This window comes from Primulina eburnea, chromosome 6, assembly GCF_022965805.1.
Source record: "Primulina eburnea isolate SZY01 chromosome 6, ASM2296580v1, whole genome shotgun sequence".
NCBI lineage: Eukaryota > Viridiplantae > Streptophyta > Magnoliopsida > Lamiales > Gesneriaceae > Primulina > Primulina eburnea.
This window is the reverse complement of record NC_133106.1, coordinates 18,948,028-18,971,401: the sequence shown is the minus strand read 5'-3', so window position 1 is coordinate 18,971,401 and position 23,374 is coordinate 18,948,028. Positions and strand designations below refer to the sequence as shown.

Below are 23,374 nucleotides of genomic sequence, written 5' to 3'. Positions count from 1 at the left end.
ACAAGGCCTGATATATCTTTTGCCGTAAATTTGTTGGCAAGATTTAGCACATATCCAACAAAGAGACACTGGAACGGAATTAAACATATATTCCGTTATCTACGAGGAACGACAGACTTGGGACTTTTGTATTCAAAAGATGCTAATCCAAGTATAATTGGTTATGCCGATGCTGGATACTTATCTGATCCACACAAGGCACGTTCTCAAACTGGATATGTATTTACTCGTGGAGGCACTGCAATTTCTTGGCGTTCACAGAAACAAACGCTTGTAACAACTTCATCAAATCATGCCGAGATTATTGCACTACATAAAGCAAGCCGTGAATGTGTGTGGTTAAAATCAATGACCCAACATATTTAAATCTTATGTGGATTATCATTTGACGAGAAGCCTGTGATACTATATGAAGATAATGTTGCATGTGCTGCTCAAATGAAAGAAGGATACATTAAAAGCGATAGAACTAAACACATTCCTCCCAAGTTCTTCGCATTCACCAAGGAGCTAGAGAAGAATAAATGTATTGATGTTCGTCACATTCAATCAAGTGAAAACTCATCAGATCTTTTTACAAAGTCACTTCCTACGTCAATATTCTTAAAGCACATATATAATATTGGGATGCGCAATCTATGAAATTTGTGAAGAATTGTTCGTGTCAACATGAGGGGGAGCTTACGTGACTGCACTCTTTTTCCCTTACTATGGTTTTTATCCCAATGGGATTTTCCTAGTAAGGTTTTTAAAGAGGCAGTACAAAAACACGTAATGAAGACATCATCATATCATGATCATCATCACAAGGAGGAGTGTTGAAAATAATATATTTGAATGTTGAAAAGTAATAGTTGAATATTAGAATATTGAAAATAAGAGTTGTAAAAATTAGAAATTTTGTGTGATGATGTAAGTAATTATGTAATTTATTTTTGTATTATTTGTAAAAAAATTCTATTAATAGGCTCACTATCTGTGAAGAAATTCATAATTGAGTAGAGAGAAAAATATTATAAAATGTATAGTTTGATAAATTTTGAAAGTTTGAGATTTTTATTATTTATCATAAATTTTTACTATTCACAACAAAAATAACCGAAAAACAATGTCAAATATTTATTCTATATAAGACTTCTGAAACTCATTGATTCTATTAACATAGACATCCAAATTTATGATTAAAGAGATCATCTGGAAAATCGTTTAATTCAACATCAGTTTGATGATAAACGGTGAAACAGAAAAGAAAATTTTTACGTAAAGGTTTCATGTACTGTCTTCCACTCGCTGAACTCTTCATTATATAGCAATGATGCTTCACTTACATTTACAATAGAGATGAAATTGTAAACAATCATCTATCAGAGTATGATACAATTATTTTTATAAATTACAATGACTTGTCGTAACAAAAAAGAGATGCAAGATTAAAAAAGCCATATATGGAACAACTGGTGTATAATACAACAGGTCAAGATTGCTCTCAAATGGGACAAACTTAAAATAGCCAGAACGACATCTTCACCACCCCAAGAATGAATATGATGACTCCTGAGTCGTCGCTGACACACAAAACTAATGATTCGATGTATTAGACGATCTGCAAATAAGCGGACACATATAAGGAAGTTCTTGTTACAGTTTACCATGTGAATTATAAAGACGAATATTTTTATGTTGAATGCTTACGCGGGTCCAACAATTGGGGTGACTAGTGAAGCATCAGCTGCGAGACAGGACACCTTTCGAGCTGCAAAAATAGAGGATTCCCATGTAGAGTTTAGCATCATTGTACCTTTTTCTAGGGAATTACTCTTCCAAGTTCCAACAATTTTAAATATTGAAATCCTCGTAATTTATCACCATTTAAAACTACTACAGACCTTGGGACACTTCCTCGTCGCCTAGGGTCATGTTCTGCTGCTTGTCGAAGAGCCCTTGCAAAAGCCTTGAAGGTCGCCTCAATAATGTGGTGGGAATTTTTCCCCGCAATCTGTTGCAATGCATTATATCAAGCATTTTTTACATAACTGGGTAAAAACCAAGAGCTTGAACTAGGAGCAAAATCATATATAGATATAACATAGGCATAGGCCCAAAGCTAATATAGCAATTACAGTGGCCTAATTGTTGTAGTAGTTTCTTAGTACATGACCAAAAAATACACTAAAAGGTTACGGGTCACAAAGTCCATCTAGTAATGTTACACAACTATCGGCTAAATGCCAAAATTTTCATTGAGAAAAGCTGTGACGCCAGCGTATCAAAATTTACTAATGTGGCAAAAGAAAAGTCAGACGAGCCACTTTTGGAAGGTATATCTTTAAAGAGTTGAAAACTGTCACCTGTCGTATGTGGAGTGTCATCCCAGAAGTATTAACCAAGGACTGAAAGAAGTGCTCCACCAGCTAAAAACAACAACAAATGATGCATCAGAGCCCATAATGAAAAAGGAGTTCTTCCTAAATTATATTGATCATACAAGATTCACTCAACCAAAAAAGACAGTATTATAAAGTCACAACTTCTACAGAACAATGACCAAGAATAATCATAATACACGCGAGTAGATCTACAGAATAAAACCAACAAATGAATGCATAGTAAGAGTACATAATACCTGTGTGTCATAAGTTCCAACTCTCTCCGTTGGTATATGTAGATCATAACCGAGATATGGCCTTCCAGATAAATCCTATAAAAAATTTATTTTAAATGAAGTAGAATGCAGAATCCAGACGGCATAGATGTAATGAGAGTCCACACCAGAATGGCATTCCAACAATGTTATTATTTATATGTTAATACTGCCTTCCCATGCATGTGAAACTCATGAAATAGTTTTAAAAAGACAGTAACACAGAACACCATCATTTTTAGGACAAACGATAAACCGTGTTTCATAAAGTTTTGAATGTGTCCGAGGTGTGTAAACAGTGATCGTATTCATCATAACAGACTCTATGGTTTCACTTTCAAGCACCAGTTTTCTCCATTAGTTTTCACTGTGTAAATAATCAGATAAAGATCACCAGTGATCCCCTACAAGATATTCAGGCAAATATTATGGTTGCAAAACCTACATTTGTCATCGAATAAAAGTTTTGAGATGCACTTATGAATCCCATGGATGTGTATCATATATAGTACAAAGGTTACAAACATATGTTTCTCATCAGAAACCAAACAAAATTACAGACTAAAATTCAATAAGCCCTCCACAGTCAAGGGTAACAGCAGCACTTCCATGGACTCAAGGCCATGCTGTTGTACTGCCTCACGAATTGATATATAGTAATTCTAGATCCTATTGCATTTAAGGTTAATTCCCATTATCATATAGCAAGATCTCAAAGAATTCTACCATGCCACTGTAACTAGAGATATCATCATGCATGACTATTTTCATCACTATTCATTTTCTTCCCAGATTTCCTTCAGTGACCTGTTCTTTCATATTCTTTTAAGAAAATAATTAACTCTCCGAATTGACAAATCAACTAATAATAGTCTTTTCCAAGGTATTCATGATGTACAGATGTTTGATAAATGCCACATTATATTGATGGTACATACCAATGAAACATGTACAAGGGCTTCATCAAGTGGGGCTGAGAAGTCACCAAATCGGTTTATTCCTTTTCTATCCCCAAGTGCTTGCAGCAAGGCCTGCAACATAGTTGTCAATCGCACGTAGCATACCGTAGCGCAAAAGTTGCCCGTGGCTATAGCGCATAGTGTAGCGAGGACTATTTGAAAGTAAAGAGCCACAAGTATATAAATATATAATGTATAACATATGGTAATATCAATTCAACATTTCATGCATAAGTAACAATTATATAAGTTCAAAGCATATAAAACCACAATTCTAAAACTAGAAAAACATAATCTAAAATTCCTCTTCATCTTATTCATCAAAATCGAGACTATCTTCTTCATTTGAAATTGCACAGCGCTAGGCATCATTCTCTTCTTCGCTTTCTTCATCAAAGTCGAATTCATCCTATCCTCTTCATCTACAAGATAAAGTGTAGTCGATATTCCTATTGGCCTTTTCCCTCTAGACTTAGATGTGGCCGCCTTCAAGCTTCCTGTAGGTACAGATGTGGTTGCCTTTGATCCCCGCGTAGATGTAAGGACCACCTTCGAGGACCCTTTGGATTTCTTCAATGTATAAGGAGTTTTATCTACTCCAACAACATCTGCAACATCTTGCCAAGTCAACTCATCACCATCATGAACAAAGTCAGGCTCTTCATCCTTCAGTCTCCATACCAACCATTCGTTGCCATCATCTACGTCACAAAATATGATAGGATCGATGGTATCATGTCTATCGTATCTACGCCTCAAAGCTCTGTTGTACTTAATCAACACCAAATCATTCAGGTGTTTTTGCTCCAATCTATTTCTTTTCCTAGAATGCAGCTACATTTATCAATATAAGTCTCGCTGGCCGACAACCCGAAGTTCGGTCAGCCACGAGCAATAGAAGAGGAGAAACAGCGAAGAATTGTAGGGTTTATGTTAGGGTTGACTGGGAAAAGCGGATAAGATTGAAACAGAAGAGCAGAAACAACGTTGAATAGAAATAGAATTGGACCTAAAATTGTGCCAAATAAGCCTACAAAACATGGGTTACTTTAGAAAAAAAGTTTTGTAGTTCTATCGCGATGATAGCGACGAGAGCGATAGCTACTTCGAAGTTGTAACGTCCAAAAGTCAACCCACGTAAACCGCATGCATGCAAATGATTTAAATTGCTTTATTTAATTGATTTTAAATGCTTAAATGATACATATTATACGATTGAAAGTCTAAATGCACGATTTCATGAAAACTGAAGATTTTATCCGAATATTCGATAATAGACTGGGGAAAGGAGACCGGGGACGACCAAGATAAAATATTTTCGAAAATATTTTTTGAGATTTAATAATATGATTAAAATTTTCTAAAAATGCTGGAGCCCAAATTATTTTACGAGACGAGATCGATTTTATTCAGGAAGCCAATTTTGGTCAAACGAAGGACTTCTAAAGGCCCAAAAATTATTATTTTTGAAACAAATTTTGTAAACTTTTATTTTACAATTAAATAAGTATTATTGGGACTAATTTACCAATGATTGAAGGGCCCAATTATTCCTAAATAAAAAGCCCAAAACTCCAACCCATTAACATATCAAATTTCGAAAATATTGAATAGAATCCTAGGGTTATTTGAACTCCTAGCAACCGATAATTCACACCACAAACACACAAATTCGATAATTTTGAGAGCAAAAAATTCAATGTCTTTCGTCGCCCGTTCGTCTTCTTTCGCAATAGAAATAGAAATGAATTGTTACAATGCCAACAATCGTATATTCGAGCGTTTTAAACGCAAATACACTCTTCTAAACTCTTTTAGCGCACCATTCAAATCATATTATGCACGATTGATGTATTTTAGCATGAAAAATATTGAGTACAAATCGTTTAACGTTTTGATGATTATTTTCAAAGTTTCGATGGTTTTACGAATTGTTTGTGAACGTTTTGAATTCTAAGGGACACGCTGCCAACATAAGATGTTAAAGGGCTAGGAAAAGAGCCGTTAGGGGACAACACGAAGGCTGAACTGAGCTTTGCTGAGGAAGGAAAAGTCCTAGGGTTTCTCTTGGATAAGGGCCACGGCTAGGGGGAGCAGCGCACCAGGGGGTGACCAGGGCTTGCTTAGGGCCCTGGGTAGGCTGCGACCAGACGGACAGGAGGGGCTAGGGAGCTAGGATGGGGCTGGCTCGCTGTAGGCACAACCGTGATGCCCTAGGAACTAAGGGGATGCGCGCGGGTTGCATGCTGGTCCGGAGCATGGTTCGGCGGCTAGGCTGGGTCCAGAGGGGTGCATGGTGGTCCTAGGTAGGGGGCAGTGGCCTGGTACGAGCGGTTAGGCCCTGGCCATGCGTGGCTAAGAGAAGGCGCGTGTGCGCCGTGGGTTTTAGGAAAGGAAAGGCTATGGCGATCGGTACTTGGTCTAGAGTGGTTCAGGTAGGGTCCAGGAGGGTCAGGGTCAGGTCTGGTCCTAGGTGGCTCGAAGGCTTTGGGATAAAAAACGTTAATTTGGGGCCTAGGTACGAATTTGCTAGGAACAAAGGAGATGGTTCGAACCGTGGTCCACAGGGTTGGTTCATGGCTCACGGGGCTATTTTAGGAATGAAAAGTCCATGTTTAAAGTTTGGGAATAAAATATTAAGTTTTAAATTAATTCGGGTCCCGGGATTTAAATGCTTCACGGTTTAGTAATTAAGGAAATAAATCGAAAGGCTCGGGTTTACGTTTAAGAAAAATATAAGAAATTAATTTTAAGCTTATATGATAGTTTGGGATATGCTCGAGTCGATAAAAGTAAGAAAATGTCCAAATCGAGAATTTTATAGCCCAAGGGCAAAATGGTCATTTTACGTCCCGGATAGTACGAAAGGCTTGATCATAATACATGCTAAATGATATTTTAAAATGTTTATGATGAAAATATTGAATTTTATGATGTATGATAAAACCTGTACGATTTTTACTGTTAAAATGCTATTTTACGAATTTGGAAAGGAACATGATATTTTATGAATAAAAAGAAAGAAAAATATTTTGACGGATATCAATTGACTGTGACAAATATGATATGATATTATATGTTCGGAATATCGTGAGGGAGAAGGCCCAGAGGGGAGCCCGTTTATGGGAGAAGGCCCTAGAGGGAGCCCAACTATAGTAGTTTCATTTACAGGTGCCTAGTGCCCGTCCTCATGCGCAATGGTGAGCTAAGACTGATCAGTCAACCACATGATGCGATTACAACTAGTCCCTTTCAAAGATAAAACTTCACACAAAATGATATATGATGATAAAAAGCTTTACGATTAAATGATTACAGACTTATTTCAAATCAAAGTATGATTTTATGCATGTGCCTGTATATGTATTATTTGTTACATATAGTTAAAACGTGCTGAATTATTAGACTCATTAGATTTGGATGGTTGCAGGTGAGGATGATATTGAGGGAGGTGCTAATACTTGAGTGGATCCAGGCAATACACTCCAGAGGGACATTTATTTTCCGCATTAGCTAGATAGTTAAAGTTTTGAAATAAAGATTTTGAGAATGATTTATTTAGAGATTTTTATGCTTTATTTTGAAGTTTAGTTTTGATCATGTTAATGGTTGACGTAGGATTTTTGTTAATTGACGATTTAGGGATTTTTATAAACTTGAGATTTTAAAGGTTAAATTATTTTTTTGGATTTTGGAAATGTTGAATATTTTAAATTACAAGTTTCAAATTTTACAAAATAAAAATTAATAGGATTTCAAAGTTAAAAAGTAGTGCACGTTTCAGAGGTGCAATGCGCATAGAGCCCCGTAGCCACGGGGCTTCACGTCGCGTCGCTACGCTCACAACGATTTCAAGAACAGGACAAAACATGGCAGTAAAGCAAGCAGAATGACCTCTCAAATAAGAAAGCAAGTTTAAAGGGTAAAACACACCACTTAGAAGGTGAGGCTTTAAAAAGTAAAACTTAAACTTGTAAAAATAAAAAACTGATATAAGAATTATCTCCAGTTCAAAAGTAGATCCAGATACTACAAAATCATATTCTGAATTCAGGAGTGATTCATGTATTTAGAGACCAAAACCAGATCCATGATGCTAGAAGTTAAATGACAAGATTATGTGCAACAATGCTGCATAAAATACAAGAATAGGACGATGTCCAAAAGTAAAATGAAAAGGAGGGATTTCATAATTTAGAAATAAAAAATAGTAACCCAAAAAAAAGAAGAAAGAAAATGCATCAGGGAATAAACAGTTATACCACGGATAAGTTCCGAAACTTGCAGTTTTTCAGGGAATAAACAGTTGATACCACGGATAAGTTCCGAAACTTACAGTTCCTATGGCTAGGGCAACATCTTCATTTGTATGATGATCATCAATATGAATATCCCCAGTGGCTTTCACATGCACATCAAACAATCCATGCGAAGCAAGTTGCTGAAATAAATATGAAGAAATAATTGGAGAATACATAAGAGAACATTCAAGGAACAGAATAGACACAAGCAATATTCACACCAGGAAGTGTTAGATGCTGCTTGCATAATCTGCAAGTTTTTTTTATGTCGAAACGATTGAGCAACAAGTTTCAATAGAAGTATCACTGAAAAAGAGCAATAAATAAATAAATAAACTTACATCTAACATGTGATCAAGAAATGGAATCCCCGTATCATTTTCAGCCACAGCATCACCATCCAAATTTATCTTCACATTCACATTAGTCTCTTTCGTAACCCTCTTCACCTCCCCAACTCTATCTCCTAAAGTTCCCAATCAATGTCAACACCATAACGTTACGTTTGGTACGTAGGATGAGATTAATAATTAAGAGATAATACAAGGGATAATAAAATGTGGTACGTGGACATTTAGTACTACTCTTGAAACCTCCATTTCGTTTGGTTCAATTTATTTTGTCCGGAAAAGTATTATTATAATAATTAAATTTCCAATTCTACCCTTTACCGCTGTGGATTTGACAATTCATCTTTTTCTCCCCATTCACAGATCTACCCACTAATCGCGAACTCGACGGTGCGGCTTCTGTTACCTCACACATCTTCTCTACTACGGAAGTAGATCCGGCAAAGGAAGTTAAGGTGATGGTGTACAAAGTAGTTGCGTTTAAAATTTTTTATTTTTTATTTTTTTCGATGTGTTCTATATCTGAAGAAGAACATTATTGTAGTTCTGGTTTCGGTTGATTATTTTGGATGCCTTCCTGCTTAGTACACCAGAAATTTTGTCCTTCGTGGAACGTTGAGTAACGGTGTACACCATAGAAGGTTGGGTGAAACGAGAAATTTGAGGCATGAAAGATGCAGTCGTTGTAACCTATCTTAGATGGTGAGTGCCTGCGTTTTTTTCAATTCCTTTCTTTCTGCATCCACGTTAATGTTATGAATATATTATTTGTTGTATGATTTCCTAACTTTTTATCTTTCGTAACTCCATCAATCTAAACAGCAGTTGTTGTACAATTAATACCAGTAGAAGGTTTCTACGATTTATGTCCATCTTGTCACAGAAGAGTTGGAATGCACGCTTGGACCATCAAATTTTGGATCGAACTTAAAATATTGGTGACGGAATTCGACAGTTACAAACGAACTTCCACAAAAAAAGGAGCGACCAACAATTTCTTTCAATAATAGTCGAAAGGAAATTTATTTGTAACACAAACACGTATGAAGAAAGCGAAGCAAATTTCTCTTTCGTCAATGGTTCGGAAGATAAATACCTTGTACGAAGACAAACACAGTGTTGCAAAGAGAAATTTTTTTTCCTCAATTTACAAATTACCTGATACTTCAAAGGCAAACGGACAGAAGTTGCAACGTCGAAGTGAAATTAAACACCGCGACGACCAAGGACGGCTGCCATTTGCAACAGAAGCATAGAAATGGAGAGCAGAGAAAGCACGTTTAAAAGTAGGGCAACGTAAACCCTACGCACTCGCTTCGACTCTCTTGCCCTCGTTTTCTCGTCGACTTAATCGGCGCAGCTGAATCGACGAAACCTTTCTTCAACATTTTTCTTTGCAAGGCATCCGAGAAATGGCCGACCAAAATATGGTATGTTCACTTTTATTTTGTCATTTCATTGTTCGTGCGTGTGTTGAGAAAGAAATGGTAGAATCGTTGTGTTGAGGAAGAAAGGGTGCGTGTGTGTTGTGTTGTTGCGCTTGGTCGACCAAGCGTGGTTTGGTGACCACCACTTGGTCGACAAAGCGTGGTCGACCAACCCACACTTTGTCCACCGAGCAGTGGTCGACCAATCGTGGGTTGGTCGACCAACGCTTGGTCGACCAATCGTGGGTTTGTCGACCAAGAAACTTTGGTAGATGAAGAAGCTATGGTCGACCAAGCGTGGTTTGGTCAACCCACTGTTGGTCGACCAAGCGTGGACCAAGCGTAGGTTGGTCGACCAACGCTTGCTGTTGTTCAATGTAACATTAATTTTTTTTCTAATATATTTGTATTTGTGACAGGTATATTTGGCCAGAAAACTAGGCAGGGATGCAATTTTTCGCTGCAAGCTGACACTCGAATCAAGATATAAAGAGGTTTCGGAGAAGATTGTTCCCTACCTCAACAACGACGAGAGAGTCTTTTTTGGAACACTCTCCTTTTGGTAATTTGGTTAGGTATCATAGAGATTTAAATATTTCTAGTCAAATTATGTGGTATTTGATGAGTAATCAGATAGTTGACACGGGTAGTGATGAGTTTTGGATGGTGGTGTGCAAGAGGCCGGTTAGATTTTCTCTGTTAGAGTATTGTTTAATAACCGGCCTCGATTGCGGTACAGAGCCTGTAGATGTACCATAGGGAGGTGTCTTTGTCTCCAGACACTTTGGCAGTAAGTCTGAGATTGTTTTGAGTGAATTGGAGGCAAAGATGAGTGTTCAAGTGCAGAATGAGACTGGTGTAGACGTGGAGAAGTTAAAGATGGCTAGTCTTTACTTGTGTTGTTTTGTGTTCGGCGAGGGGACTAGGAAAAAAACGAATAAGATCGACCCTAAATACCTGAGGCTTATAGATGATTTGGATAGGTTTAACAGTTATCCGTGGGGTCGAGTAGCCTTTCGTGATGCGGTCCGATGTTTGAAGAAGGACCTTTTAGGGCGATGTAATTACCTTACCGAGGCACAGGGTCGGAAAGAAGTTGATGACAGCTTCCTTGTCGGTGGTTTTGTGCTGCCTCTGCAGGTATATAATTTTTTGAATGTTAAAACTTGATTTGTTATCTTTATTCCTACTAATAACATTGTTCTAAATTTATGTTACAGATCCTCGCTTATGAATATTATCCGAAGGAGAAAAGATGTGGACGGTTTGATGTTGCCCAGGATGTTTCAGTGGGTGACAAACACGTGGTCGTCAAACCGTGCCCCAACTGCTGGTGATGTCACTGCAGCCTTTGGTGATTGTGCTATAGATGTAAGTAATATGAATTGATTTGATATAATAAATGTGTACTTAATTTTTAATTAATCTGATACGTTATGAATTAAATGTAGGATTGTCTTGGATGTTTGACTCCTACTCTCGAGGAGCTCGTTTCAGCATATTATACGACCGGGGATTTTGTTGATTCTGCGCCCGATGCGGTCACCACTCGGGTACTCGAGCTCTGGAGGCAGGGTCAGACAGTCATATGTAGCGAGCACCCTCTGGAGTCTCCCTCAGTCCATCACATGCATTCTGCACATTCAATTCCCTTTGTCCAGCACACGCCTTCTGCCCATGCATCTCTTGACGTTTCCGGCACCCAACCTGGTGGTCTCAATAGATCCAGATCTAGCACCAGTTCTCCTATGCGTACGGGTCCTAGAGTCCACTTTGGACTCAATCCTTCCCGCCGCCCATCACCGTTGGAGCATCGTTTCGAGCGGCGACTGACTGCGTTGGAGGATTCCGTCACGTCCATGCATGTTAGGATGTCTGCAGAATTTCTTGAGACCAGAGCGTCTATCAGGAGTATAAATCAAGCTCTAGTTGACTTGAAATCGAGTTTGACTGAACAGATTAGAGCTGGTTTTGCTGAGTTGAGGTCTAACATGCCAGTGCAGCAGGACAGAGATTATAGCATAACCTATACCAGAGGGCGGAAGAGGAAAGCATCCGAGGCAGATTTTGGTGAGTTAATTTTATTAATTATATTTATGTTTATATAATATAATGATTAACACTACATATATTTGAGCCTAACCTTCCGGTCATTACAGAGGAGTCCTCAGAAGGTGAGTTAATGCACTATTTTGATTTGATATTTATGTATAGTATATTAAACAACAAACTTTTTATTTTTAGATATTCAAGTTACTCCGGATTCGTGTAAGTCAGGTGGCGAGGCGACCACGTCGAGAGGTTATTACAGTAAACTTTGTCTATTCATATTTGAATTAAAGTTGTTATTATTTTAATTTGTTGAATGTACGATGTTAGGTGTGGCTGATAATTTGGGTAGGGAAATTGGCAGTAGTAGCCAAACCCAAGAGATATTTGAGCCTAACCTTCAAGCCATTCCAGAGGAGTCCGCAGGAGGTGAGGTATTGCACATTTTTTATATTTATGTATAGTATATTAAACAATATACTTTATGTTTTTAGATATTCAAGTCACTCCAGATGCGCGTATGTCAGGAGGCGACCACGTCGAGAGGTTATTAAACTATACCTTGTTTATTGTTCATATTTGCATTAAAGTTGTTACAATTGATCATTTTATAGATGCCGGTGTGAGGTCACTTGCGGAGACCGTGACAATGAAGGTAAACAACTCGCTTGCGCGAGTTAGGGCCTCGATGCTCGACCGTTCGCCCTGTAGGATTCGAGGTTTTACGCCGAATATGAGAAGTCGTTCTACGGGCCCATGGCTATCGCAAACTCGCGTGTCACTTTCTTTGTAAGCTTTTAAATAAATATGTTATAAAGTTTAAATTTGTAGAAAACTTCTTTTAAAACATTGAAAACCTTTTGTTATATTGAATTCAGCAAATCGGCGAAGCTCTCCGTGGATTGCTTGAGATACAGATCCGACATCCTGAAGTGATGTCGGCAGATGATTCGCTGATGGACAGACATTTCTATGGTGCGATCTCAGTTTTGGCTGAAGCTAAATATATCGATTTCAACATAAATCTGGCACCGATTGTGAGCAAAGTCAAAGGTAGTGATCCAGAATTGCCGTATCTTTCGTGGGAAAAGGCACGTGCCTTCGCTGCAAGTCAAATATAATGCACTTATTCACCCCTGTCACTAGTTTTAGCAAAAACCAACGCCGATCTGTGTAGACAGGGATGAGAATTCTTCGTGCATTTTCCCACGAAAGCCACGGCCATTCTGGATCACTACCTTTGACTTTGCTCACAATCGGTGCCAGATTTATGTTGAAATCGATATCTTTAGCTTCGGCCAAAACTGAGATCAGCACCATAGAAATGTCTGTCCATCAACGAATCATCTGCCGACATCACTTCAGGATGTCGGATCTGCATCTCAAGCAATCCACGGAGAGCTTCGCCGATGTGCTGAATTCAATATAACAAAAGTTTTTCAATGTTTTAAAAGAAGTTTTCTACAAATTTAAACTTTATAACATATTTATTTAAAAACTTACAAAGAAAGTGACACGCGAGTTTGCGATAGCCATGGGCCCGTAGAACGACTTCTCATATTCGGCGTAAAACCTCGAATCCTACTGGGCGAACGGTCGAGCATCGAGGCCCTAACTCGCGCAAGCGAGTTGTTTACCTTCAGTGTCACGGTCTCCGCAAGTGACCTCACACCGGCATCTATAAAATGATCAATTGTAACAACTTTAATGCAAATATGAACAATAAACAAGGTATAGTTTAATAACCTCTCGACGTGGTCGCTTCGCCTCCTGACATACGCGCATCTGGAGTCACTTGAATATCTAAAAACATAAAGTATATTGTTTAATATACTATACATAAATATAAAAAATGTGCATTACCTCACCTCCCGCGGACTACTCTGGAATGGCTTGAAGGTTAGGCTCAAATATCTGTTGGTTTGGCTACTACTGCCAATTTCCCTACCCAAATTATCAGCCACACCTAACATCGTACATTCAACAAATTAAAATAATAACTTTAATTCAAATATGAATAGACAAAGTTTACTGTAATAAGCTCTCGACGTAGGTCGCCTCGCCACCTTACTTACACGAATCCGGAGTAACTTGAATATCTAAAAATAAAAAGTTTGTTGTTTAATATACTATACATAAATATCAAATCGAAAAAGTGCATTAACTCACCTTCTGAGGACTCCTCTGTAATGACCGGAAGGTTAGGCTCAAATATATGTAGTGTTTGGCTAGTACTGCCAATTTCCCTGGCCAGATTATCATCCGCACCTAAAAGCGCACATTAAACAAATTAAAATAATTATGAGAATTGTAGTAAATCATTATATTATATAAACATAAATATAATTAATAAAATTAACTCACCAAAATCTGCCTCGGATGCTTTCCTCTTCCGCCATCTGGTATAAGTTATGCTATAATCTCTGTCCTGCTGCACTGGCATGTTAGACCTTATCTCAGCAAAACCAGCTTTAATCTGTTCAGTCAAACTCGATTTCAAGTCAACTAGAGCTTGATTTATACTCCTGATAGACGCTCTGGTCTCAAGAAATTCTGCAGACATCCTAACATGCATGGACGTGACGGAATCCTCCAACGCAGTCAGTCGCCAGCTCGAAACGATGCTCCAACGGTGATGGGCGGCGGGAAGGATTGAGTCCAAAGTGGACTCTAGGACCCGTACGCATAGGAGAACTGGTGCTAGATCTGGATCTATTGAGACCACCAGGACGGGTGCCGGAAACGTCAAGGGATGCATGGGCAGAAGGCGTGTGCTGGACAGAGGGAGTTGAATGTGCAGAATGCATGTGATGGACTGAGGGAGACTCCAGAAGGTGCTCGCTACATATGACTGTCTGACCCTGCCTCCAGAGCTCGAGTACCCGAGTGGTGACCGCATCGGGCGCAGAATCAACAAAATCCCCGGTCGTATAATATGCTGAAACGAGCTCCTCGGGAGTAGGAGTCAAACATCCAAGACAATCCTACATTTAATTCATAACGTATCAGATTAATTAAAAATTAAGTACATATTTATTATATCAAATCAATTCATATTACTTACATCTATAGCACAATCACCAAAGGCTGCACTGACATCACCAGCAGTTGGGGCACGGTTTGACGACCACGTGTTTGTCACCCACTGAAACATCCTGGGCAACATCAAACCGTCCACATCTTTTCTCCTTGCAAACTTTTGTGCCACGCTCGGATAATATTCATAATCGAGGATCTGTAACATAAATTTAGAACAATGTTATTAGAAGGAATAAAGATAACAAATCTAGTTTTAACATTCAAAAAATTATATACCTGCAGAGGCAGCACAAAACCACCGACAATGAAGCTGTCATCAACTTCTTTTCGACCCTGTGCCTGGGTAAGGTAATTATATCGCCCTAAAAGGTCATTCTTCAAACATCGGACCGCATCACGAAAGGCAACTCGACCCCACGGATAGCTGTTAAACCTATCCAAATCATCTATAAGCCTCAGGTATTTAGGGTCGATCTTATTCGTTTTTTTCCTAGTCCCTTCGCCGAACACAAAACACAAGTAAAGACTAGCCATCTTCAACTTCTTCACGTCTACACCAGTCTCATTCTGCACTTGAACACTCATCTTTGCCTCCAATTCACTCAAAACAATCTCAGACTTACTGCCAAAGTGTCTGGAGACAAAGACACCTCCCTATGGTACATTTACAGGCTCTGTACCGCAATCGATGCCGGTTATTAAACAATACTCTAACAGAGAAAATCTAACCGGCCTCTTGCGCACCACCATCCAAAACTCATCACTACCCGTGTCAACTATCTGATTACTCATCAAATACCACATAATTTGACTAGAAATATTTAAATCTCTATGATACCTAACCAAATTACCAAAAGGAGAGTGCTCCAAAAAAAAGACTCTCTCGTCGTTGTTGAGGTAGTGAACAATCCTCTCCGAAACCTCTTTATATCTTGATTCGAGTGTCAGCTTGCAGCAAAAAATTGCATCTCTGCCTAGTTTTCTGGCCAAATATACCTGTCACAAATACAAATATATTAGAATAAAAATTAATGTTACATTGAACAACAGCAAGCGTTGGTCGACCAACCCACGCTTGGTCGACCAAGAGAAGAAGTGTGTTGGTCCACAAACCCACGTTTGGTCGCATGGTCGACTAACCCACGCTTTGCCGACCAAGAAGCGTTGGTCAACCAACAGTGGGTAGACCAAACCACGCTTGGTCGACCATAGCTTCTTCATCTACCAAAGCTTCTTGGTCGACAAACTCACGATTGGTCGACCAAGCGTTGGTCGACCAACCCACGATTGGTCGACCACTGCTCGGTGGACAAAGTGTAGGTTGGTCGACCACGCTTTGTCGACCAAGTGGTGGTCACCAAACCACGCTTGGTCGACCAAGCGCAACACAACACACACGCACCTTTCTTCCTCAACACGACAATTCCACCATTTCTTCCTCAACACACACGAACAATGAAATGACAAAATAAAAGTGAACATACCATATTTTGGTCAGCCATTTCTCGGATGCCTTGCAAAGAAAAATGTTGAAGAAGAGTTTCGTCGATTCAACTGCGCGGATTAAGTCGACGAGAAAACGAGGGCAAGAGAGTTGAAGCCAGTGCGTAGGGTTTACAGTGAAACGAAGATGTTTAGGAGAGTGAAAATTATTAATCAATTTTAACATTAAAATACAAAAATATTTACGTAAATTACCATCCGGATCTTTTTTTTAAATAAGTCACCGATGACTCTATTTTCCCTAAATTTCCCCATTAAAAACGCAGAAAAAGCTTAAGAAACGAGGAAATGAAGGTAAAGAACGACCAACCCTGAGCCGTTTCCGTCTGCGGAGAACCATTTTCGTCAAAGGCACGAAGAACCTTGGAGTCCACCGGAAGAGTTCTGAAGTGTGTGGAATATGGTTGTACTCGGCGCTGCGGAAGTTGTACCGGGAGAAGAACCCGTCGTGGAAGATGAAATCTTGGTCGATAAATCTGAGATTGGGGTGCGGTGGAGTAGTTGAGGGAACGTTGAGTTGCTGATAACTCCATGGACACGGAGGATGAGATTTCGGGCGGCGGCTATGGGTGGCCCTTCCGTGGGAAGGAGGAGCGTTCAAGGGAACACAATAGCAGTTCGATTTCAAAGAAACAGAATACATTTCGGACTTTTTATTTCAGGGAAAAAAAAATTTTAAACTTTTATAATATTTGTCAACAGTGTTCTTAAAATCGCGGATTAATAAAGATTTAAGTGAGGAAAAAGTTTTGATTCGAGTAAAAACTTGATTGATCGCGGTTAATGTGTGTTGTTTTATATAAAATTTCAAGTTATTTTTAAAAAAAATTAAGTTAAATTTAATTTTTTTATAAAAGATGATTTTTAAGTTTTAAATATTAATTATTTAATATTTGACAATATCATATTTTTATTAAAAAAAACCTTAAACACACCTAAATATTTTTAATAAAAAAATCTAAAATTTATACATTTATTCACAAATTTTATATGTTGATGTGTTCTTTAATATTTTGAATGACTTGATATTAGTAAAAACTAAAAAATGTTGTAATATTATGGATGTCAAGATAATCAAAGATAGAGTAATCATATTTTTGGAGATAATAGATTAATTATATTATCTAATGATTTCTTGTATATATATAATCAAAGACAGGGTAATCATATCTTTTGATATATTGAATTTGTTTGTTTTACTTGCTTTTGTCATACATTCTATCTGTTTAGTATTTTGCATTTATTTATAACATGATATCAGCGTGATTATGAGAAAAAAAATTTATTCACGGCCATTATCACTGATCTTGAAATGTCCTGTGATGGATTTAATGTATGTTTATGTTTGTCAATTAATTTTATGCATATATACATACATGATGAGATTTCATGTATGTCATTATCCATGGTCAACTTTTCAATGATCATATTTCAATTATTACGTGTCTGTTTATTATTTGATACATATTTTTAATTTCTTAAATTCTTGTTTCATCTCATGAATACAAACATGTCACTTATATTTTGTGATTTATCTAAATTTTATTGTTAATAAATATTATATAATCTGTTAACTTATAAATTGTTTTATATAGATTTGATCATGTCAAATATCTCAAAGATTGAATGTGCTGCTCTTGATATATCCGGCAACAATTATCTCTCTTGAATATCAGATGATGAAATACATCTAGATGCTATGGACATTGGAAATATCATCAAAGAGAAAAATAGTGAATCACCGCAAAATCGTGCGAAGGCTATGATATTCCTTCGTCACCATCTTCATGATGGTTTGAAAAATGAATATTTGACGATAAAAGATCCAGTCAATATTTGGCGAAATTTGAAATAAATATATAGCCATCAAGTGATTCTCCCAAAAGCATGTTATGATTGGATACACTTGCGCTTACTAGCCTTTAAATCTGTAAGTGAATATAATTATGCATTATTTCGCATCAGTTCACAATTGAAATTATGTGAGAAAAAATAATTGATGATGATTTGTTGGAAAAAAACATACTCTACTTTTCATGTCTCTAATGTGCTTCTCAGCAGCAATATCGAGAAAGAGGTTTAAAAAAATATTATGAATTGATTTCATGTCTGCTTGTCGCTGAGCAAAATAATGAGTTATTGATGAAAAATCATGAAATCCGTCCCACTGGTGACAAGTCTTTCTCTAAAGTGAATATGACAATGCATGATGAAAAGGGAAAACAAAATAAGACCGAATATGGTCTTGGTCGTGGGCGTCGTGGAGGACATTTTTGTCCATATGGTCGTGGGTGTGGAAAACCTCGTAACTACAATTATCGCTATAATCAAAGTAATTGAAAGAATACTAGTGGAATATTTAATGTTCGCAATCTTGATTTTGATGGTAACAAAACTTATTTGTTTGTTTTTAATGTGAAAATTAATAAACTAAATAACTTAACATTTCCATAAATCATAATAATTCAACATTTGAAATCTCATGTGCATAAAATTCCTAAAACTATCAATTACCAAAATTCAACTTCTACCTTTAACATGATCCAAATAAACTTCAAAATAAAGCATAAAATTTCCAATAAAACTCTTAACAAAAATCTTTAAATCTTTTAACTATTAAGCTAATACGGAAAATAAAGTCCCTCGGGAATATATGGACATACTCGATCCACTCAAGTGTCAGAACATCCCTCAACATCATCCCCTGCAGCATTCAAACCAAGTGAGTCTAATAACTCAGCACATTCTAAACAGGAATAACAAATAATACATATACAAGCACATGCATATGCATTAAAATTATACTTTTATTTATAATAACCTTTAAGCATAAATAAATCATATATCGTAAAATCATAAGATCGTAAAAATCATTTAATCGTAAAGTTTTGCATCATTTATCCTTTTGAGTTAAGTTTGATCATTGAAAGTGACTAGCCTTTTATCCTCTGTTTGACTGATCAGTCTTTAGCTCCACGTACTCATGGGGACGGGAATAGCAATTTAATAGTATAAATTACACAGCTTAACCGTAAATCATAAAATATCATACTTTCATCAATATCATTATTTATATCATTTAACATGCGTTATGATCGTTCGGGCCTTGCCGAGCTTTTACGTATTACCCAAGTGTAAAATGGCCGTTTAGCCCCTAGACGTAAAATTTCTCGATTTTGACTTTTTCTTGCCTTTAACGACATGGGCTTATTCCAAATAATTATTTAAGCTTAAACCTAATTATTAATAGTTCTATTTAGCTTAAATTTGAGGCTTTCAATTTAATTCCTTAATTACTAATTCGTGAGGCGTTTAATTCCTAAATTAATTCAAAACCAAATATTTTCTTCCCATATTTTAAACATAAACTTTTTATTACATAACTACCTTTGTGAGCCATGAACCACCCCCCGTGGATTCATGGTTCAAATTTTATTCATTAATTTTCTTAATTTGACCATTAACCAAAACCACCGAGCTAACTCCCAATTTCGTCGAGCCATGCCCGAGCCACCTCAAGCCAAACTCTAGCCAACTCATCTAGGAACCCTATTGACCGTGCCCAGCCCTAGCCCGATCTAAAAGCCTCTTCTCCCCTAATCCCAATTGGTGCGCAAGTCTCCTAGGTTCACTAAGACTCCTAGTTAGCTTAGGACTCAACCAACCCCTTAACCCTCGCCTAGCACTGACCCTGGACCACGCTCAGCCCCAACCAAGCCAGCCTTGAGTCCCTGAACCGACGCTGCGAGCCATGAATCAGAAAAACAAGAGCCGTGCGCACATGATGTTTTCTCACACTGTGGTCGAGCCATCAGCGAACCAACCTGCACCAACCCTTGACCATCCTCCCTAGACCCTATTGGACCAACCCTGAGCCATGTTGCCCTATCCGCGAGCCCCTTTGGCCTCTGTCGCCCTTGCGTGCCTTGGAAGAGTCCTAGAATCAGCGGACTCTTCCTTGCACGCTGCTCCTCGAGTCCTAGCCATGCTAGGAATCTTCCTATCCCTGACCCACGTCCAGCACAGGACCCAACCCAAGCCCTAGCCGAGCCGTGAGCCACCATGCACAAAGCCGAGCCACTTGAATCATGTGAACCATTCCAAACCCTATGATTCTTCTAGCAACTCACGTAGCCTTCTTGCTTATTGTCCAGCCCTTGTTTATTCACTTTTACGACTCTTTCCGTCCCTTAGACACATATTACTGGTAGCGTGTCCGTTGGATTCATAACGTTTTTCATATAAACGTAAAAAACATTCAAACTTTGCAAATAAGCGTATATTCGTAAACACCCATCGAGCGTAAATATTGCATAAAATATTTAAACATGCATAATATGATTTGAATTTTGCGTCAAAGAGTTTAAAAAACGTGCCTTTGCGTTTTAAAACGCTCGAATAAACGATCGTCGGCGTGGGGCGTGAAGAAGAACGAACGGGCGACGAAGATTCCTTGTTTTTCCTCCTCTCCTATTCTCATTTTTGTGTGTGTGAGTGTGTATTTTTGGCTGAATAGGTGTCAAAAGACCTAGGTTTACTAATTTATAATTTTTTAATTAACATGTTAATGGGCTTTGATTTTGGGCTTGCAAGCTTAGGTGTGATTGAGCCTACTTAAAATAATTGAATTGGGCCGAATTATACTTATTTAATTGTAAAATAAAAGTTTATAAAATTTAGTTTTAAAAAATAATGCATTTGATCTTTTAAAAACTCCTCGTTTGCACAAAATCGATTTCTCGGGTAAAATTGAGCTCATCTCGTAAAATAATTCGAACTCTACCATTTTTAGAAAATTTAATCATTTTTGAATCATATTAAGAAGCCTTGAAAATATTTAATGAACAATATTTATTTTATCTCCGTTGTCCTCGGTTTCTTTTCCCCAGCCTATTATCGAATACTCAGGTAAAAAATGAAATCATGTAATAAATCATTTAATCATGCAAATCCTTTATTTATCATATAATATGCATCACGTAAGCATTTAAAATCAATTAAATAAAACAATTTAGCAATTCAAATAAATTGTATGCATGTGGTTTACGTAGGTTGGTTTTTCGAGCGTTACAAATTCTCCTCCCCTTAAATAAATTTTCGTCCTCGAAATTAAGACATACTGAATAATTAGGGATATCGACTCCTCATCTCTGACTCCGTCGTCCAGGTGGCTTCTTCTTCCGAGAGATTTAGCCATTTGACTTTGACCATCTTTATCACCTTGTTCCACAACTTCTTTTCTTGTCTACCCAAGATTTGAGTAGGCATCTCCTCATAAGTCAGATTTGGTGTAAGTTGCAGTGGCTCAAAGTTCACTACATGCGAAGGGTTTGACATGTACTTGCGAAGCATCGATATGTGGAAGGCATTGTGGACTCCTGCAAAATTAGGTGGCAATGCCATTCAATATGTTAATGCTCCCACTCTTTCGAGTATCTCAAATGGTCTAATCAACCTTGAACTAAGTTTGTCTTTCTTGCCAAATCTCATAACACCTTTAATGGGTGCTATTTTTATGAACGCATGATCACCTACTGTAAAATCGAGATCTCATCTCCTTTGGTCCGCGTAGCTCTTCTGTCGACTTTGAGTAGTTTTCATTCTTTCTCAGATCTTGGCTACCATCTCTGCAGCGTGCTGAACTATTACGGGTCCCAACGTAGCTCTTTCTCCTACCTCGTCCCAATGGATGGAAGATCTACATTTCTGGCCGTAGATTGCCTCGTATGGAGCCATTCATATGGATGATTGATAGCTATTATTGTAAGTGAACTCCACTAGAGATAAACTTGGTTCATAACTCCCTTGGAAATCGATCACGCATGCTCGGAGTAGATCCTTCAATATCTGTATCTATCTCTCGGACTGACCGTCAGTCTGAGGGTGGAATGCGGTGCTCAATAGTTGTTTAGTACCCAACGCTAGCTGCATGTAGACTCTTCCAGGATGATGAAGTGAAGCGTGTGTCTCGGTCCGACACTATAGACACTGGGATCCCATGCAGTCGAACTATCTCTCGAATGTATAGCCTCGCATCATGAGTCATATAAAAAGTCGTCTTCACCAGTAGGAAGTGTGCTTTTAGTAAGACAGTCCACTATTACCCAAATGGCATTGAGTCCTTTCATTGTTGTTGGCAATCCTACTACAAAGTCCATAGTAATATTCTCTCACTTCCACTCGGGAATGGGAAGTGGTCGAAGCATTCCAGCTGGTCGCTGATGTTATGCCTTCACTTGCTGACATGTCAAGCATTCATATACGAAACACATAATATCTCGCTTCATTCCCGGCCACCAATATAAAAGTTACAATTTCTTGTACATCTTGGTAATTCCGGGATGAACGAAATAAGGAGTACTGTGCACTTCAGTAATAATGTCAACTCTCAGTGAATCTCCACTAGGAACCCATAGACGACCTCGATACATGAAAATGCCATTCTCGACTGAATATAACATGCTGCCCTTTGATTCATATCGATGTCTCCATTTCTGCAGTTGTTCATCATCAAATTGTCCTGCTTGAATCCTATCTCGTAGAGTGGAATGCACTGTCAATGTAGCGAGTTTAGGAGCCTCTCCCTTAAAATAGAATTCAAGATCAAAGCACTGAATTTCCACTTGTAGAGGCTTCTGTACTGATAAATGTGCTAAGACTGTCCCTTTTCTACTCAAATCATCCGCAACTACATTAGCCTTAACGGGATGGTAGCTAATGTCACAGTCATAACCTTTAACAAGCTCTAGCCACCGTCTTTGTCTCATATTCAAATCTTTTTAGGTGAAGAAATATTTAAGGCTTTTATGGTCCGTGTAGATTTTGTATTTCTCCCCATATACGCAGCGCCTCCAAATTTTAGCGCAAATACGACCGCTGCTAGCTTAAGATCATGCTTTGGATAATTATTTTCGTGTATTTTCAACTGTCTTGACGCATACGCTATGACTCTCTCATGCTGCATAAGAACTACACCCAATCCTAGCTTCGAAGCATCGGTGTACAACACATATTCCCCTTGTTTTGTCGGCATCGCTAGTAATGGCGTGGTAGTGAGTTCTCGCTTCAACTGATCAAAACTCTTTTGACATTCCGGTCACTATAT

General features: G+C 38.1%; 3 protein-coding genes and 1 long non-coding RNA gene across 6 annotated transcripts; 2 read left to right on the top strand and 2 right to left on the bottom strand.

The window, feature by feature from the left end:
* Positions 1-1,281: 1,281 nt before the first annotated feature.
* On the bottom strand, positions 1,282-16,909 carry LOC140833844 (imidazoleglycerol-phosphate dehydratase 1, chloroplastic). Its single transcript, XM_073198287.1, has 9 exons — positions 16,580-16,909; positions 8,243-8,367; positions 7,937-8,041; positions 3,580-3,672; positions 2,624-2,698; positions 2,349-2,411; positions 1,887-1,996; positions 1,693-1,753; positions 1,282-1,603 (listed from the first exon to the last, which is right to left on the bottom strand). The coding sequence occupies exons 1-8, from the start codon at positions 16,800-16,802 to the stop codon at positions 1,726-1,728; spliced, it is 822 nt and encodes a 273-aa protein (XP_073054388.1). The 5' UTR covers positions 16,803-16,909; the 3' UTR covers positions 1,282-1,603; positions 1,693-1,725.
* Positions 9,548-11,786, top strand: LOC140833650 (uncharacterized). Its single transcript, XM_073197976.1, has 4 exons — positions 9,548-9,681; positions 10,098-10,818; positions 10,899-11,049; positions 11,130-11,786. The coding sequence occupies exons 2-4, from the start codon at positions 10,778-10,780 to the stop codon at positions 11,784-11,786; spliced, it is 849 nt and encodes a 282-aa protein (XP_073054077.1). The 5' UTR covers positions 9,548-9,681; positions 10,098-10,777.
* LOC140833845 (uncharacterized) lies at positions 11,797-12,240 on the top strand. Its single transcript, XR_012118586.1, has 3 exons — positions 11,797-11,852; positions 11,923-11,979; positions 12,058-12,240. It is a non-coding gene; the product is annotated as an uncharacterized lncRNA (long non-coding RNA).
* Positions 12,849-16,447, bottom strand: LOC140833843 (uncharacterized). 3 transcript variants are annotated; one of them, XM_073198285.1, is made up of 8 exons: positions 16,251-16,447; positions 15,043-15,762; positions 14,792-14,962; positions 14,092-14,711; positions 13,897-13,995; positions 13,474-13,530; positions 13,231-13,405; positions 12,849-13,141 (listed from the first exon to the last, which is right to left on the bottom strand). In XM_073198285.1, the coding sequence occupies exons 4-8, from the start codon at positions 14,624-14,626 to the stop codon at positions 13,084-13,086; spliced, it is 924 nt and encodes a 307-aa protein (XP_073054386.1). In that variant the 5' UTR covers positions 14,627-14,711; positions 14,792-14,962; positions 15,043-15,762; positions 16,251-16,447; the 3' UTR covers positions 12,849-13,083. The 3 variants fall into 3 exon arrangements, 2 of the variants coding, with proteins under 2 accessions (XP_073054386.1, XP_073054387.1); XM_073198286.1 differs by lacking the exon at positions 16,251-16,447 and having other exon boundaries at positions 15,043-15,886; XR_012118585.1 differs by lacking the exons at positions 12,849-13,141; positions 13,231-13,405; positions 13,474-13,530 and adding an exon at positions 13,780-13,826 and having other exon boundaries at positions 16,251-16,419.
* Positions 16,910-23,374: the final 6,465 nt, after the last annotated feature.

Coding starts and splice junctions, on each gene's coding strand:
- LOC140833650 (XM_073197976.1), top strand. CDS start 10,778: ATGACAGCTTCCTTGTCGGTGGTTTTGTGCTGCCTCTGCAG. Junction 10,819..10,898: donor GTTTTGTGCTGCCTCTGCAG/GTATATAATTTT, acceptor TTTATGTTACAG/ATCCTCGCTTATGAATATTA. Junction 11,050..11,129: donor TTGGTGATTGTGCTATAGAT/GTAAGTAATATG, acceptor AATTAAATGTAG/GATTGTCTTGGATGTTTGAC.
- LOC140833843 (XM_073198285.1), bottom strand. CDS start 14,626: ATGCGGTCACCACTCGGGTACTCGAGCTCTGGAGGCAGGGTCAGACAG. Junction 13,996..14,091: donor AGCATCCGAGGCAGATTTTG/GTGAGTTAATTT, acceptor GTGCGCTTTTAG/GTGCGGATGATAATCTGGCC. Junction 13,142..13,230: donor ACTCGCGTGTCACTTTCTTT/GTAAGTTTTTAA, acceptor TATTGAATTCAG/CACATCGGCGAAGCTCTCCG.
- LOC140833844 (XM_073198287.1), bottom strand. CDS start 16,802: ATGGAGTTATCAGCAACTCAACGTTCCCTCAACTACTCCACCGCACCC. Junction 8,368..16,579: donor GCAGACGGAAACGGCTCAGG/GTTGGTCGTTCT, acceptor TGGGAACTTTAG/GAGATAGAGTTGGGGAGGTG. Junction 3,673..7,936: donor TTGCCCTAGCCATAGGAACT/GTAAGTTTCGGA, acceptor ACTATGTTGCAG/GCCTTGCTGCAAGCACTTGG.